Source organism: Chelonoidis abingdonii, chromosome 2, assembly GCF_003597395.2.
Source record: "Chelonoidis abingdonii isolate Lonesome George chromosome 2, CheloAbing_2.0, whole genome shotgun sequence".
Classification (NCBI taxonomy): Eukaryota; Metazoa; Chordata; order Testudines; family Testudinidae; genus Chelonoidis; species Chelonoidis abingdonii.
In genome coordinates, this window is record NC_133770.1 from 1,707,921 (window position 1) to 1,720,072 (window position 12,152).

General features: G+C 59.6%; 1 protein-coding gene across 1 annotated transcript in view; it reads left to right on the forward strand.

The window, feature by feature from the left end:
• Positions 1-1,001: 1,001 nt before the first annotated feature.
• LOC116818202 (uncharacterized) overlaps positions 1,002-12,152 on the forward strand; it is a 42,280-nt gene continuing 31,129 nt past the window's right edge. Inside the window, exons 1-3 of the mRNA XM_075063417.1 lie at positions 1,002-2,632; positions 3,248-3,361; positions 4,030-5,023. Of these exons, the coding sequence (XP_074919518.1) occupies positions 2,482-2,632; positions 3,248-3,361; positions 4,030-5,023 (1,259 nt within the window). The 5' untranslated portion in view covers positions 1,002-2,481. The remainder of the gene's footprint in view (positions 2,633-3,247; positions 3,362-4,029; positions 5,024-12,152) is intronic.

Here is a 12,152-nt window from a genome sequence, read left to right on the forward strand (position 1 = left end):
GAAACCCCAGTTCCTTTCTGCAGACCTGTTCCTAGCCACCGGCCTTAGATTGTAGCAGCATATGGGATTCTTCTGTCCTAATGCATGGACTTCTGCCTTGCCTGTAACCTTCATGCAGGTTTTTGGCAATCCTTCTAATTTGTCTTAGGATTCCCTGTGTTTGCCACCTGACCCGTCCAGCGTATTTACACTCCGTTAGTGTCATCTGCGTTGCAGAACGGTGCAAGTTGCAGTCCACGCCATTCCGTCCAGAGTTGAATGAAGAATGAACAAACCGCGCCCAGGACCGACCCTGTGGGCATACTGCTTGAAAATGGCGTGCCAACAGACATGAGCACTACTCTGCTGAGCCAGCAGACTAGCAGTTCTACCAGGATCCGGGGAGCCTGCGGGGCTGGGCCAGCGTAAGGGAGGAGGACCTTGGGCTGTGCTGGGAAGAAACTGATGGGCTCCGCTCGGCTCGGCTCCGGGCGCCCGCGGGCGGGGGGCTGCCCTGGCACCTTCTCCTCCCCGCCCGGCTGCAGGGGCCAGTCCCAGGGCCAGGGGCCCTTAGATCATCTAGTCTGAGCTCTCTGCATCCGCTAGAAAGAGCCTGGCTGGCCTGGCACAGCCGGTGCCCCCAGGGTCGGGCTCCTGCCCTGCGCATGGGGCACCCCGCCCCCCGCACCAGTGCCTGGGGCAGAGGCCGGTTCCTGGGAGCCGGGGACCCCTGCTCCTCGCTGGGTGTGTCAGTGGGGCTCCCGGAAATCACCCCTCCCGCGCTGGCCCATGCCCGGGATGGGAGCTGCTGGGGGGCAGGAAACGGGTGCTGCAGACTCAGCCCTAGCGCAGCGCGCTGACAGAGCCCTGCCAGCATAGCCCCAGCACCGGGGGTTGGGGTGCTGGGCACAGCTGGGGGGAGGCTTTTTCACACCGTGCCTGAGGTAGCCATGTCAGCCTGCCTGGCAGGGGTAGACCAGGCCTTTGGGTGCCCAGCTGCTGGGTCTGGAAGCTCTCTGACATCCGGCCTGTGGGGGCTGCGGGCGGTTCTGATTGTGCATCATGACAAGCTCGGCACATTGTGCTAAACGAATCGAAACGAATAATGAAGTGGTCCCACTGGCCGAGTTTGAAATGTCCCAAGTTCTGGGGGCTCTGCCTCTTCCTGGTGACTTGCAAATGTTTTTGAAACCATTTGTTGTGGCCTCTGCATCTTTATGATGCACAAAGGAGATTTGTACCTTATCATTCTCTGTGTTTTTGTATTGGAACGAGGGGGGGGCTGGTCTCCCTGGGGGTCTCTGGCTGACCAGAGAGCGCCCGTGTGGGGAGCGCTGAGCCTTGGGGTGAGCGTAGGGGAATAAACAGACCGACTTGGTGGATTGGGCATTAGTGGTGCTCTGCCAGCGAAGCCCGGCTAAGAAGGGGACAGTGGCTGTTTAAAACACGGTGAAGTCTGTTTGTTTGTGGTGCTGGCATCTGTTTAACTCCAGTGCCCAAGGAAGACTTGGGAGAAAAGCTCTCTGAGCTAAAGTTTGGCTCATCCCCCACCTGCCCTTCCAGGAGCAGCTGGGAAGCAAACGCCATGTTTCTCAGTCCACCCAGAGATCAGGGAAGAGGAGACTTGATATTCCTGATGTAGCTGTAAGGTAAAAAACAAGCAGACCCCCACCCCCACCCCCACCCTGTTCTGTTCCAGCCTCTCTGCCCTTTATGCATCAGGAGAAAGGGCGGAAGTCCCATTTTTTTCCGCTTTGCAGATCACCTTTAAGTTTAGCTTGAGTGAGCCTGCTGTGAACTCGCTCCCCAGGGATCTCTCCCTCCTCTGCAGCTGCATGGTCTCACCTAGACACCGGCCGGGCGGGTCTGCGTGCTGGCCATGTAGGTCTGCAAGCCGGCCGGGTAGATCAGGGGCTACTCTCAGCCTGGCACAGACCAGGGCTGGATGTGGTAATTGGCAGTATTACGGTGATGCCTAATGGCCCTAGATCAGGGTCCCATTGTGGTGGGCTCTGGATATACCCAGAGTCAGAGACAGCCCCTGCCCTGAGGTGCTTACAGGCAAATCTAAATAACCCAGACAAAGGTAGGGAGGAGGTAAGTGTTAACCTCCCATCTGGCCACTGGAGATACTAAGTGACACACCCAGGGTCATACAGGGAGTCTGTGCCAGAACCAGGAACTGCCGCAGGTCCCCTGAGCACCAGCCCACTGCCATGCCCTCCTGGCCAGCCTGTCTGAGCTGTCGCCCCACCCCCCATAGGACAAGCTCAGGACACCCCCAGGCTTGAAGCCATGTGGGGCTGGTCAGCTGAAGATCAGAGACAGAACCTGTCTTGGGGAAGGCAAAGGGAGGTGACCCAACCGGCAGTGGGGCCCTAGGCTGGGGGGTGAGTGGGGCAGCTTGGAGGACGTGACCATGTACGGTGCCCACAGGCTCCCCTCCCACCCGCCCCCATTGAGGATGGTGGATAAAGATGCCACTGAATCAGTAGGTCCCGAATGGGGACCCTTCTTGTGTTTCAGGCTGTGGTGTCGTTCGAGGATGTGGCGGTCTATTTCTCCCTGGAGGAGTGGGTGGCGTTAGCCGAATGGCAGCGGGAGCTGTACCGGGAGGTGATGATGGAGAATTACGAGCTCATCACCTCGCTGGGTGAGGATCAGGCCCTGCTGGAGTCTGTGAAAGGCCCTGGCTGGTGCTGGTTCCGGAGTGGGAGTGGGATGAAATCCACCCCGAGGGAGACCCCAGCCCACAGGAGCCAGCCACAGCCCGTGCCTCTCAGGCAGCGAGTGAACTCAGTGCATGGTCCAGGCACGGCCCAGTCCCACACCAGCCCTTTTCAAGGGAGCGTTGAAATCCTGCAGGGCACCCACCTGTCCCTTCTCAAGTGCCTGGGAAACTGGCTGAACCGCTCTGCCTGGAAGCATGTCACCTCTGCAGGGCCCAGAGACTGCAAGTACGAGCCCATCCCTCGGCAGCTGCCTCTCCCAGCGGGCGTGAGGAATTCAAACCCACTCCAGGTCCCGGGGGTGGCACCTCGCAGGGGCGGCTCTGGTTCACCCTGCTGTTACACCTGGACACAGCACTGCGGGAGCTGGGCATATCCCAGTCAGTAGCCCCTCGAGGGGCTACTGCCCCAAGGGGTTTGCAGTCGGAATGAAGAGCCCCCGTGACAGACTCTCCCACTCACATCCGACGTGTTTGCAAATCGCCTCTTCCTGCGGCGGCCACAGGAAACCCAGACTGCGGGTCTCTCCCTGTGCCCAGGTTCTGCAGGCCCCAAACCGGAAATGATCAGTAAAATGGAGCGAGGGGAAGAGCCACATGCCGCAGCTCCCCAGGGGGAGAGGGACAGAGGAATCCTGGATGCCCCCAGCACAGGTGAGTGGCACCGATTCCCCCTCCCTGCAAACTGCTCAGAGACAAAAGAGCAGAAAGTTTGTGCAATGTTCAGTCACTGTCTTGAGTGGCAGGTGATCAGAGGGGGACTCAGGCCTGCGCTGGCTGATCAGCATCCCCAAGAGACATTCATGCAGCAGTGCTGAGTCAGGCCCCTCTGCTAGGGCTAAAAGGAGGGCTCGGGGTCAAAGTGCCTGTGCCAGCTCTCTGCTGCTTACGGCGGCTGTCTGCACTGTGCTGCTAGGGCAGAGCTGGGCAGCGAGGGGGGCACCTAGTCTCCCTGGGTTCCTTGCTCTGCAATGAGATCTGCACGGAGATCGGGCATGCGGTCAGGGAGCTCGCTGGTCTACCATTCATGTGTGCCAGTCCAGGTCATATCCCCGTGACCTCACACACACCACAGCCCATGCCCAGAATCTTTGCCCTGCATTTGCTGCACAGCGGGCACCAACAGAGACACTACCATGTCTCTAGAGCCCAGCCCCTCCCAGACTCACCCCACAGTGCGGCGCGGGGGCAGAGGTGTGGCTCTAGGCGCTGTGTGAGCCCAGGGCCGGTGGGAATTGGCAAAGGCGTGTGATGTTGACGCTCGTCCGGCTTCCCTCAGCCCCTTCCCAGGGTGTAACTGCCTGGCTTGGTCTGTCCAACAGCTGGCTGGGGCAGGCGTGTCAAGGATGAGCTGTCTGCGGAGGGCTACAATGAGCAGTGGGTGCCACACACGTCGCTGGCCGGGGGAGCTGAGGGGTTTGTGCTGGAATATCCTGCCCTGTGGTGCGAGGTGAAGCAGAGGGACCTGGCGGGAGATGCCCCCCAGCAATCCCCGGAGTGGGAGGGGAGGGACGGCGCATTCCTGGGCGGCACGCTGGCCATGATCCACCCGGTGAGCGAGGGCCCCCTCATCTGCTGCGAGTGCGGGAAGAGTTTTGATGACGAGGCCTCGCTGAGTGTCCACCAGCGCCTGCACCCAGGCGCTGGGCCCCACGAGTGCCGGGCCTGCGGGAAGAGCTTCCGCCACCGCCGCAACCTCTTGACCCACAAGAAGCGGCGCGGGAAGAGCCGGCACACCTGCACCGAGTGCGGGAAAAGCTTCTGCCTCAAGGGCGACCTGCTGCGGCACCGGGCGGGGCACGCGGGTGAGGGTGGCCACGCCTGCAGCCTGTGCGGGGAGAGCTTCCGCCACAAGAGGAACCTGCTGGCCCACAGGAAGGAGCACGTTGGGGACACGCCCCACCGGTGCTCTGAGTGCGGGCAGAGCTTCGGCGACCTGGCCAGCCTGGCCCAGCACGAGGCGGCGCACCGCGAGGAGAGGCCCTTCGTCTGCGCCCGCTGCGACCGCAGCTTCAGCTGGAAGGAGAGCCTGATGATCCACCAGCGCAGCCACCCACAGGAGCGCTCGCATAAGTGTGCCGACTGCGGCCGCAGCTTCAGCCGCAACGGGAACCTCCTTATGCACCAGCGGGTGCACACTGGGGAGCGGCCCTACGCCTGTCCTGAGTGCGACCGCACCTTCTGCAACAAGGCCAACCTCATGGCCCACCGGAAGCTGCACCGGCGCTTCAAACCCTACGCCTGCGCCCAGTGCGGGAGGAGCTTCAGCTTCAAGACCAAGCTGCTGCTCCACCAGAGGGCCCACGGGGATGAGCAGTAGCCCCCAGCCGCTCTGTCTCCTGGAGGCTGCAGCCAGGCCTGGCCGGCTGCGTGGGCTCTGCTGCTGCTAAGGGCCGGTGGCAGAGCGCTGGGGCGAGGCTTAGGTATTGCGTCAGCCTGGGGGGGTCCCCTGGGCCATAGAGCAAGACCCCAGCCTTTGAGGGGAAATCTGCTGTCTTGCAGAGACCTGGTGGGTCACTCTGGGGGGGTTCTGCCATTGCTAAGGATGGGGGTGAAATTCACCCCAGGGCGCATGTGGCACTCAAGTGGTGCCAAGGCCTTGCCAGCCAGCCCTCTCCCGGGGTGAATTTCACTAGTCGGCAGTTTATTGCAGTGTGTCCTCATTGTAAGGCACCAGACTTGCCCTGGGCTGGCCGCTCTGAGAGCTACACCCCTCCTCAGATGGTAGTCCCACGGCCCACCAGTGGGCGTCCTGAGCCCCCCCGAGTTACTCAGCCCACCCGGAAGAGATTGTTCTGACCGTCGGTCTGGCTGCCTGCTTCACCCAGGGGAGAGAATCTCCCCTGCAGCCCCCTCAGAAGGACCATTGGGCAGTTTCTGAGAGAGGTCAGGGCACTAGCCCAAGCCTTGGGTTCATGTCCCTGCTCTGCTACAGATTTCTGTGTGACCCTGGGCATGTCCCTTAGCCTCTCAGAGCTTTGCTGCCCCAGCCGTACAATGGGGATACCAGGCTGCCCTGCCCACGGGGGCTGGGGCAGGGATAAATACAGTAAAGCTTGTGAGGGCCCAGATACCATGGTGATGGTAGCCAGATAAATGGATGGATTGTCTAGTTCGCCCCTGGCATAGCCCAGGCTGTAGAAGCTCACCCCCTATTCCCACGGTCGAGCATGAGGCTCCTCTAGCTGCTGTTCCCAGTGTGATTGGTTCTCCCCACTGTGAGGCATGTCACAGCGTGCTGGCTGCACTGGATGGGACGCCCGCCCTGGTTGTTTCACCCTGGCATTGAAGGATTGCCCTGTAGCCAGGTCCGCTCACGTTATAACTGCAAGGATTTGGAAATGCTCTGCAGCTCCAGAGCAGTTCAGCGTTGCCCCCTGTCACCGCAGAGGGGTGGGAGGGGGGAAGGTTCCCCACTGGTTCTGGGGTGGGGAAGGCAGTGACCTCTGTGAAGTTCCGGGCAGATATAACCCCTCCAGGCCAGGCTGCAGTAGTGGAGTGAGGTGACCTATGTTCGTAGTGGCCACCCTCCTTCAGGGAGAAACCGCACAGCGTTGTGTGTGTCCTGGCTCCGCAGTCCCCGAGCGTGCAGAGGTTTCCTGAGGCCCTGTGGAGCAGAAGCGACCATCTGCCTTCCAGACTTGCCCCTGGGGGCGGCCCAGCGATGGGAGCCGGCACTGCAAGTCGAGTTGAAATTGCTAGGACAGTTCCCATTCTGCATGGAGCCCACTCCTGGCAGCCTGCCATTTCGGCTGAGCAGCGGTGCAGTAAGAACGAAATCTGGGCCTCCTCCACGGTGCTGGGGACACAAATTCCTGTTTGTTTCAACGGATAGAACGTCTTGGGCACTTTGTGTAAATCTGACTGCAAACAGACCATTACCTGGGGATTCGCAAATCCTGCCATAGATAGAGAGTTATTCCCTGCTTGGGGCTTTCCACAGAGCGCTGTCTGCAACCCTTCCCGCTGGCTTCTCCACCCTGGTCTCCTATCATGTCAGCCTAAGGAGTTACTGCCCACAACGCACAGTCGACCTGGAGAACTCCTTGCCAGGGGATGTTGTGAAGGCCAAAACTCTTAACGGTTCAGAAAAGAACTAGACCAGGTCCTGGAGGATCGGTCCATCAATGGCTATTAGCCGAGATGGTCAGGAACACAACCCCATGCTCTGAGTGTCCCTAAACCTCCAACTGCCACTGGACACTCAGAGCATGGGGGGAGTGGACACCAAGGAGTGGATCACTCAGTAAACTGTCCTGTCCTGTTCATTCTCTCTGGGGCACCTGGCACTGGCCACTGTCGGCAGACAGGATCCTGGGCTGGATGGACCATTGGTCTGACCCGGCTTAGCCATTTTGATGTCATCCTCTGCCCCTTCTGCCCCTCTGATGATGCCAGCTTTGACTGCCTACATCTCGGCTTCTCTGTCGTTCTCTCCTTGGCCTCCAACACGACTGCAACCCCCTCCCTGGACAGATCTCTGAGGCCGCTCCCTCCCCCCCACATGTCCCTCCTCCAGGACCTTGGCCAGCTAACAACGGTGAGGGGGCGGGGGCAGTTGGGTGTAGTCGATGTGTATTTATTCAGTTCCCCACCCTTTGTATGTTTACGTGAGGCCCTGAGCTGTCAGCTCCTTGGAGCTGGGCCTGCGTCTCCCCAGCCACGTAGGTGATGCCTTGCAGGCTGTGGGCCCTGCAGTAACCCAAATACTGTATTGTAATAACTGTCCTGGGCAGAGCTGACCCGCCGGGCTGGTGTCAGGTGGTGCATCTCCGCGGTAGCTATTTCCTGTTACTGGGTACCTCAGGGTAATGAATAAACATGTTGTGAATCAGAATCAGATACTAAACAGTGATATCGGTTCATTGAGTTCAAGCCCTAACTACCTCTATGCAGTTTAATCATCAATTCTTGGCTTCTAGACCTCAAGTCAAACCATCAGTGAGGAAGTTTTGCTGTGAAACTCAGCAGCTTCCTTCCACCTGCCCTTGGACACGCTGAGGCCTCTTATTCCCTGGGGAGATTTAATTCATTAGGAACTGGCCCCTCTGCTCGGCAAGTTAACTGAAACCCTCTCCGGGTACTAGAACTCCCTTCCGTGGAGCCCCCGACTCCTGCCTGAGATCTCAGGTGACCACACTTCCCTCTGCTCAATACGGGACACCCGGTAAAATTATTTGTATTCAGGTGAGTTCAGTGGTGATCGATCAGAACTGCAGGCATGTTAACATCACTTTGATTGAGCCCGTTAAAAAGAAATACTGCATAGCTGGATTCTTTTCATTTACGTTCTTCTCTCTAAGGCTTTAGGGTTCACACAGGAGGGGTGCCACCCCCCCCCCCCACACAGGGAGAGGTGCCACACACACCACTCCCCCCCACACAGGGAGAGGTGACACACACCTCTGCCCCCCCCCCACATACAGAGGGAGAGGTGACACACATACCCCTACCGTCCCCATACACACACAGAGGGAGAGGTGACACACACACCCCTGCCCCCCCCCACACACAGAGGGAGAGGTGACACACATACCCCTACCGTCCCCATACACACACAGAGGGAGAGGTGACACACACACCCCTGCCCCCCCCCACACACAGAGGGAGAGGTCACACACACCCCCCGTCCCCCCCCCACACACACAGAGAGAGAGGAGACACACACACCTCTGCCCCCCACACACACAGAGGGAGAGGTGACACGCACACTCGCATACTTGATAGCTGCTTTCAACTACCTGGAAGGGGGTTCCAAAGAGGATGGATCTAGACTGTTTTCAGTGGTGGCAGATGACAGAACAAGGAGTAATGGTCTTAAGTTGCAGTGGGGGAGGTTTAGGTTGGATATTAGGAAACATTATTTCACTAAGAGGAGAGTGGTGAAGCCCTGGAATGGGTTCCCTAGGGAGGTGGTGGAATCTCCTTCCTTAGAGGTTTTTCAGGCCCAGCTTGACAAAGCCCTGGCTGGGATGATTTAGGTGGGAACTGGTCCTGCTTTGAGCAGGGGGTTGGACTAGATGCCCTCCTGAGGTCCTTTCTAACCCTGATATTCTAGGTTTCTATGATACACCTCTCACATGTGGCAGGAGGGGGAGATGTGTGACTGACCAATCCAACCATCCCTGCCTGGTGCTCTCTGCCCTCCATGCCCGCCCGCCTCTCCTGGTTCCTGGCACCATATCTTCCCAAGGCAATGTGTGTGTAGGGGGTGGGAAGGCTGAGTCCACACACACACTCCCTCCACCCCTGATTTCTGCCAGGGTTCACACCAGAATGCCGCTAGCAGCAGCCTTTCAGCCCTGTGCAGGAGGGGAGGGCTGGGAGCTGCTTCTAGCCGCAAAGGCTGGGGGGAGAGGGGAGGATGAGCTAGCCTGTGTCTTTGCAGAGCTCATTTCTTCTGCCTCCACTCCCCCATGGCTGGAAGCAGCTTGCCTTTTCCTGCCTGCACAGTGTGGAGAGGCAGCTAAAACCCCCAGGCTGCTGCTGGCCACTGACATAACCCAGCCATCTCCTGTCCCCTGGCTACAGCGCGGGCAGGAAGGGGTTAAGCCCTAAGGATGCATTGTGTTCCAGGGCCCAGGGCCCCGGACTGCAGGGGCATCAGCGAACCCGGCCAGAGAGGTGGCTCAGCAGGGGAGGGTGCCTAGCGGACAGAACAGCCCCGTGCTCCTGGGGGGCAGGACCCAGGGTGGGGGCCTAGAGGTGAAGAGGGGGCTAAGCCCTTGCCCAGGGGGCTGCTGTGGAGCCAGTAGGGCGACCAGACAGCAAGTGTGAAAAATCAGGACGGGGTTGGGGGGGTGGGGTAATAGGAGCCTATATAAGAAAAAGATTTAAAAATTGGGCCTGTCCCTATAAAATCGGGACATCTGATCACCCTAGAAGCCAGCAAGTTCAGGGAGTGAACATGCTGGAAATCGCTGCACCCCCACCCCCCTGACTCCACAGCTTAGCTGAGTGGGGGAGAGTCTGCCCCGTGCCAGTGCTGTGCGGAGCTTTGGCACATGCAGGGCTCAGCTCCTCCTGGGCTGGAGGGTCTTGGGCTTTCCCAGGGTGCTGGCCCAGCCAGAGGCAGGGGGCAGGAAGGAGCTGCCGGCCAGGTTGCTGGTGAGCTGAGCGCTCCGACCAGGGACTGGTTCTCCACACAGCGCTGGGCATGGGACACGCCCCACGTGGAGGGATTTGGAGGAGCAGTGGGGCTGGGGGAGTGAAGGGGTCAAGCAGGGTGAGGACAACGAGAGGGGGAGCATGTAAAGGGCCGATGAATGGGCAGCAGAGGCAACACATAGCCGACCTCTGCCTGGCTCCTCTCCACACTAACCAGCCACCGCAGCTTGCAGCCAGTGCCGGTCGGAAATGGGCCGGGGGCCGGGGCCCTGCTGGCTGAGAGCAGGGCCACAGCAGGGGCTGATGGACCAGTGAGGGGAGCGGCCGGCCCCTCGCGCTGCAGCTTTCTCCCACCACCAGCCTTGCACACCCACCCCCGTCGGCAGCCACTGGCCCCTCCACTCACTGCTGGCGGGTGGGTGGCTGGCGAGCAGGGACCTGGCCAGCAGCAGGACCTGCTGGCATAAATGGGGGGAGACAGAAAATACAGGACAATTTGCTCATTTCTAAGAAAAAGTCAGGACCCCGGCAGGTGGCTGAAATACGGGACTGTCCCTTTAAAAATGGGACATCTGGACACCCTACTGACACCTGCCGCTGGTCCGACTCCTCTCTGGCTCACCGAGGAGCCTGGATGGGTGGGAGGCCAGCTGCCCTGCCACCTCCTGGCGTGGCTGGATTCCCCCCCAGGTGTCCTGCCGCGGAGCTGGCTTCTCCCCAGCCTGGTCGTTCCTGGCAGGACGGGCCCCTTGGGCCAGAGGAATCTCAGGGCCTCTCAGATTCCCTGGGAAGTGGAGCCAGCACCCTGCTGTGGGCGCCTTTCCAGCGCTGCTCTTCCTGAGGACCCAGCAGGTTACGAAGAGAGAGAAAGAGGCTTAAGGACGCCTGGCTGCTGAGCCATGTCCCCTGGAGACTCTCTCTCCCCAGAGCAATGTAGCGCTGACGGTGGGCGTCCGAGTGATTTTGTCTCTGCACACCGCAGGGGTCTGTGCGGAGATATGGAGTAAGAGCCGGAAAACCGAATCTCCACCCCTGGCCAGAACACAAGTTCTAATAGTCAGTGCAACCCCCACCCCCACCCCACTGGCATCAATGAAATGGTGAGACGGGCCCGACGGGCTCACACAGGGTATTTCAGAGGCGAAGACTGAACACGCAGCCCTTAGTGTACGGCTCAGACATCTGCCGTGGATCTGTGGCTGTGCAGGTTAGGTGGATCCTAGATTGCAGGATGGGGGCGGAGCAGGCTGAGCCCAGAGCAGATCAGCAGGAAGAGGAAGGCTACAGACGGACAGGAAGCTTGAGTCTGATTCCTGAAGGGGCCTTTGTGAATGATCGTCAGACCTGCACAGCACAGCGCCCAGAACCTCGCCCAGCAACACTCGGGCATTGAGGCAGTAACTTGGGGTTGAGCTACTGGTTAGAAAGTGAGTCAGGCTTTGTCTACACTACACAGCTTTTAGTGACACAGGCAGGCTGCATAAACGCTGTTTGTCAGCAATACTTTCACTCCCTGTGAGCGGGGTTCACAAGGCTGCCCGGAGCGGGCAAGTGGGATAATTTGCCCCAGGCCCCAGGGCCCCTGGAGCAGGGTCCTTCACTCAGTCCGGGGGCCCTGGAAAACTCTTGTGGGGCCCAGGCCCCCAGAGCTGCTTTTGCTCCACGTCTTCGGTGGCGGGGGGCCTTCCGTTCCAGGACCCGCCGCCGAAGACCCCAGGCCCCCTGAATCCTCTGGGCGGCCCTGGGGGCTCACGTTGTCAAACAGCAGTGCAGACAAAGCCTGAGTCTCTGCTGAAAGGTTCCAAGCACTGGAGACGCCAGCACACCCCTGCCCATGCTGGCCAATGGCTGGCCGCCCTGGCTGTCAAACGCTTGCATCTGATTGTGTTTGAATACCGTGGTCCCAGCGGAGGGATGCAGAGAGGGCGAGAGACTGGCAGAGTGGCTGGCCAGGGGGATGGGCTTGCTGCTTTGATGCCATGCTCAAAGTTGTGTTCCTGCCAGCCCAGCACCATCAGAGCCAACCGCCAAGTGGAAACGTTCACAGCCCCAGGAGGGCCCTGTGCTGTGGACCAGTGCTCTGATGATCCATTTCTCAACTGTCAATTCTTCTTCCACCACCACTGGCTAGCAGCTAAGGAAACAGGCAGTTCTGCTGGGTGGCTGGCCAGGTGTGAATCGGTTGGCACGTAACCCTCCAGAGACGAATGCTAAGCTAGTGATTTCCTGTTCTCTAGAGGGGCCGGTTGTAATCAGCTCCCACTCGCAGGTTACAGAGCTCAGGGAGGTCTCTGTAGTTAGACGTGTTGGGAAATTATTCATCAGCTTGCAGACAGCA